Raw genomic sequence first — 5,000 nt, forward strand, 5'->3', positions numbered from 1 at the left:
ACGACTTATGCAACCTTTTAAGGCTTAGCATGCATCAGCTTTCAAAAGTGTGCCTAAACAATTGTTTTAAATAAATCAAAACCTGTCTCGCGACATCCCAGGCTCAACACATCCCAAGGAACAAAGAAGAGTGAAATATCCTGAACGTCCGTGGCTGAGGGGCGCAAGCGGCCTGTAGGGAGCGAGCCAACCCGGGCCTTACGCGCGGCGGCTCGAAGGGCTGGAGTCCCATCCGCCCGCCCCTCCCGCACGCACACCTGTGCTCGTCAGTCGTTACCCATTGCCAGCAAAATACGAATGGAGATTTGGATAAACTGAATAACGTAGGGTAGGCCGGTCGGGGGTAGGCCTAAAGCCCCTGGCATGAAGTAGATGCAAGACTGGCGGTGTTGCAGCGTGCATGACAAGTGCAGACTGAGGCAAGGGACGATGACTGTTACGTTACTATGGTGCTCATGTGACTTGGGGACGCGGCAGCAAGGTCACGCCTCACACTGGTTGTAACACCACAACCACGGCCATGACCGTAAATTGTACTCTAAACGCATTATCTTGGAACGGTTTAAAATGTGGACATGAGTATGAATGAGCGAACATGCGGATTTATTATACATGGCTGTAGATGAACGTTAAAGGATACGTATAAATACAAACACAAAACATACGCGCACATATGCACACACGCTCTCTCTCTCTCTCTCTCTCTCTCTCTCTCTCTCTCTCTCTCTCTCTCTCTCTCTCTCTCTCTCTCTCTCTCTCTCACATAATTATATATATATATATATATATATATATATATATATATATATATATATTTGCGTGTATATGTACATGTTATATGTATGTTTATAATATATTTCATGTATGTATGGATGGTGATGGTAACAATAACGAATGAATAATTATAATCCAACAAACAACAAATATAACAACATCCCACAAAACAAACATTTACCCACGAAATAAAAAGTGTTGGAGAACCACTGCCTCAGACCAGCCATCCCCACCACACAACTCCACCATCACGAACACACCGGACAAAATGGCCGGCCGCCCTCCCATTCCCCACTATCACTGAGGTGGGAAGTGGCTGTGGGTTTTCAATTACATATCAAAGCTTTTTTGGACTATTTACGTGACGACCATTTTTTAAAAAGGAGGCTGGTGTGGATAGGAGGCTGTGGATATCGTTCTTTGTGGATTTTTCCCTACAATGCAATATGTCATTCCCAATTGCCTTTAATTATAGTTTGCCCTTCCAACATCTGCTGTAATTCAGAAAAGGGTTTACAAATGCCTACTTTCCCACGAATTAATTCCATGACAGTAAATTCATCAATGCCATGAGAATTTACGGTACGACTTTCTTTTACGAAAGATTAATGTCAAATGCTCGATTCATACAACAAGCACTATATTACATTGTAGATTTCGTATTCAGTTAGAGATAAGTTCGATATGCATTATCTTTCGCCCCCTGCGCCGCCCCTGCTTGATGGGGGGGTACGATCTTAATGGGGGTAAGATTGTCACGACCCATGTGGCGGCCAAATCTTTCAGAACAATTTACCTTTCGCCTATTTATGAGAGCATATGACGGCAGCTGCTGTTTAAAACACGGTGTGAAATCATGTTTTGAAATCACCCAGCAAGCACCCACCGCAAGATCGATGTTTTTATCGTCTTTAAAAAGAGACCGAACATATATGACATTCCCGCCAATGCCTGCGGCCCTTCAACCCCTCCTCCACTTGGCGTGAAATTTCAAAAATCAATTGTCCAAGGGCTTCACTTAGACATGGGTTTGTGTATAATGCTGGACGCCACCTTGACACATACCAATCATTAATCTAAGCAGAGCATACAAAACGAAAGAGGGAGAGGGAGGGAGACTGAAAAAACAACTTTTGAGAAGTCGTGACCTTCGACCCATTTAAATACGGGGAAAATCGCCAATTTCCCCCTCAAACTTTAACTGACAGCGTCAAAAGACGAGAAGAAAAACAAAGAACTCCCCTGACCTTCTCTCAGACCAAGTTGTCGCAGCGCCAACTTTAATCACCTTCAAGCAACAAAACAAAACGTGTAGAAGTAGGAAAAAGGGTTGGCTTTACCTGCCCTACTCTTCAAACGTGGAATAGTAAATCTGATGTCACTTCTACAAACAAATGACCAATAACCCCGTTCCCGTTTTCAAGGGCAAGGAGGGTCCATTATCAACAGTGTGCAACAGGGCCAGAGTTGTAAGACCTTCTGACATGACAGAAGAGAGAGAAAGAGAGAGAGAGAGAGAGAGAGAGAGAGAGAGAGAGAAAGAGAGAGAGAGAGAGAGAGACAGAGAGAGAGAGAGAGAGAGAGAGAGAGAGAGAGAGAGAGAGAGCACTGCAACAATTGTACATTTCACCGTATATTCAACGTTTCTTCCAAAAATAAAAAAGCACAGCATCAACCCCAATCAATAATCCCCCACCTACCGCACTTTTTTTCCTCATGCAAGTTTACACCCCCTTAAAAAAAGAGCTTTACCGCCCTTCTTTTTCAACCTCTCGACATGTGCAAATGCTAGCACCAAAGTTGACATCCATAAAGCACGTGTTTCCCCCCCTTCATAGGTCAGCAACTGTATTTCACTATAATGTTATCAGTTAACTACCTACCACAGCTTAGGATGGTTGTCAGCAAAATCACTCATTCACAAGCCCCTACCCCCTGCGCCCCCTTTTAACCAGGCAACGTAAATTCAGTTGTGTCCCAAAGAAGCACACTGTGAACCAATACAAGTATCTAAAGAATGCCACTCCTTTCAATGTTCCAAGACCAAAATCATCAACAAACTTAGGGGCGAGTCTTAAATAGTCGTAGAGTTAAAAACTTTCACTTCAATAAAAAAAAAAGTTTGACCGCGATGCTTAATTGTCCACCTAATGACTCGGACACAGGATGCGGGGATGTACCAAACCCCAACGATATCACCTTCAATTAATGTCTCATTAATCTGTTCCTGTTAACTTCCGTCTTATATCACAGTTTTTGCATAATTGATTAACCGGTTTCCAGCACATGGAGTCACAATCACGTCTTTTTTTGGATTACTTTTTCATATTTCCTTTACATAATGATGTATTTTTGGGTTTCACATGCGTTTCAAAAGCAGTCCCTTTGGGTCAGTTCTCTTGCACTTCAAATTATCGTCATTTCCGATAAATTCCAAAATCACACAAAAATATGTATTTCTTCGCATTCTCAATAATACACTAAACACAATAAATCACAGTGCGGATTCACTTTCAAGAAGAATGATTAAAAAATCTCCAAATTCGCGTAGGCCTACTCAGGGTTCCTCCCCGGATGCCCCGTCAGGTAATAGACCGGGCAAGCCTCTCGGGGCGCCGTAGGCCTATCAGAAGTAGCCCGCGCAAAAGTCAGACTTACCTCTCCGTGTTCCTCGCATCTTCCGTCCGGCGTGTTCTCCGGAAGGAAGTAGATCCTGAGCGAGACGAGGATCTGTCCGGAAGAGCGATCCTCCCACAGTAACTGAGCCTCGCCTACGGACACGATGTCTTCCTCCTCCCAGATCCTGACGAAGAAGAACTCGCCCAAGGACAATATCCGCTGTTTGCCATGGAGTGTGTATTTGAAAGCTTTGTAGAACGTGTAATTGCCGTGGTGGCCACAGGGCGAGCCCACAAACTGGAAGAAGAAAGAGAAAGAGGATAAAAATGCAACAATTATCGGCCCACTTATCCTCGGCTTCACACACGAGCCAAGCACAAACCTGCATTATCTCCAGCCAAGCCCAAACCTTTTCGCTCTTTTCTCCTCACGTAGGCCTCAAATTTCTACACATTTCACACATAGCACGGACGGTATATTTAAACACACTTCAGTATCGGTTACGTACCTGAATCTTGTGATTAGTCATAGTAAAAGGGGAATTATTTGCACAGAACCTCGCACGCACGCCACTCACATCGTCTACTTTGTATTTACTATAATTACGTGACGTCACAGGTTGATCCCGGTGACGTCACGCAGTGGGCGGGGCTTGACGCACATCTCGGGGAAAAAATTGTAGTCTTTGTAAAATTTTCCTGATACTACCATTCACTTAATCATTACTGAATTTAATCTTTAGGTACCAGATAATTATATTAGTTTACCTCCTATTTGATCTAATTTTCAGATTATATTTGTCAGCGAAAGAACTTAAAAATTTGGAGTAATATTTTCACAGAGGTTCCAATGATGTTCTCTTCCTCTCAGCTGATCCTGTTTACAATAACGTTCCAAGAGGGCAAGACCTGTGAGAGGTTTGTGTTTTAAGCTTTTTTCGTGTCCAAGGAAGCCTTCTAAGGTACTTTCTCTTTTCAGGCGGTCCAATAGGTAAATAATCTACAGAAGGTAATCGAAATTAAAGTCTGTTTTCTACATAGTATTGGTTAAAAGGGATATCTTCTATCGGGTTGGAGCGTGTGAGAAACCGTCATTCATGGAGGCATATATTTATTTAGGTTATATTTTGCCGGTAATTATTCTTGCTCTTCACGCTTTGCAGATTAACCGTTATCAGTATGTTTTATTAGTATCTAGATGTGCAGTGGCTGGGCTTTTATATGGCCTATTTTGTACTTAAAAAAATCCAAAATAATCACTCTTAATATTGTCTTTTTTTTGCAACTAGTTTCTCTTCCAACACATTATATCGTCTGTACTGTATATATAAGGTTATAGTACTAAATGGCACATTCTAATGTGAAGGATCTTCAGTCAATGGGAAAGGTAGATTGTAATGCTTCTGTAGAAGTGTAGTATATTGGTCAAGGATAAACAAGAACATTAACGGTGTTATGAATATCATTCTCAGGGAACTGAATATTGTTTTTAGGCAATTTGTCGATCAGCATTATGAAGAAAGTACATGGGTAATTAGTGAAACCATATTATGAATATCTTTCAAGTAATTAGTGATATGATTATCGTTATTTTGTAATTAATGCATC

General features: G+C 42.0%; 2 protein-coding genes across 5 annotated transcripts in view; one reads left to right on the forward strand and one right to left on the reverse strand.

Moving 5' to 3' along the window:
* The window catches only part of LOC113823005 (AT-rich interactive domain-containing protein 5B), a gene marked incomplete at its 3' end in the record, with an annotated part of 239,421 nt that extends 235,419 nt beyond the window's left edge, over positions 1 to 4,002 (reverse strand). For all 4 annotated transcript variants that reach the window (XM_070128935.1, XM_070128934.1, XM_070128933.1 and 1 more), the window contains 2 exon segments: positions 3,433 to 3,690; positions 3,902 to 4,002. In XM_070128935.1, the coding sequence (XP_069985036.1) occupies positions 3,433 to 3,690; positions 3,902 to 3,922 (279 nt within the window).
* Positions 4,003 to 4,241: 239 nt separating this feature from the next.
* LOC138863850 (ectonucleoside triphosphate diphosphohydrolase 8-like) overlaps positions 4,242 to 5,000 on the forward strand; it is a gene marked incomplete at its 3' end in the record, with an annotated part of 9,724 nt that continues 8,965 nt past the window's right edge. Inside the window, 1 exon segment of the mRNA XM_070129369.1 lies at positions 4,242 to 4,310.

Source organism: Penaeus vannamei, chromosome 13 (assembly GCF_042767895.1).
Source record: "Penaeus vannamei isolate JL-2024 chromosome 13, ASM4276789v1, whole genome shotgun sequence".
Lineage (NCBI taxonomy): Eukaryota > Metazoa > Arthropoda > Malacostraca > Decapoda > Penaeidae > Penaeus > Penaeus vannamei.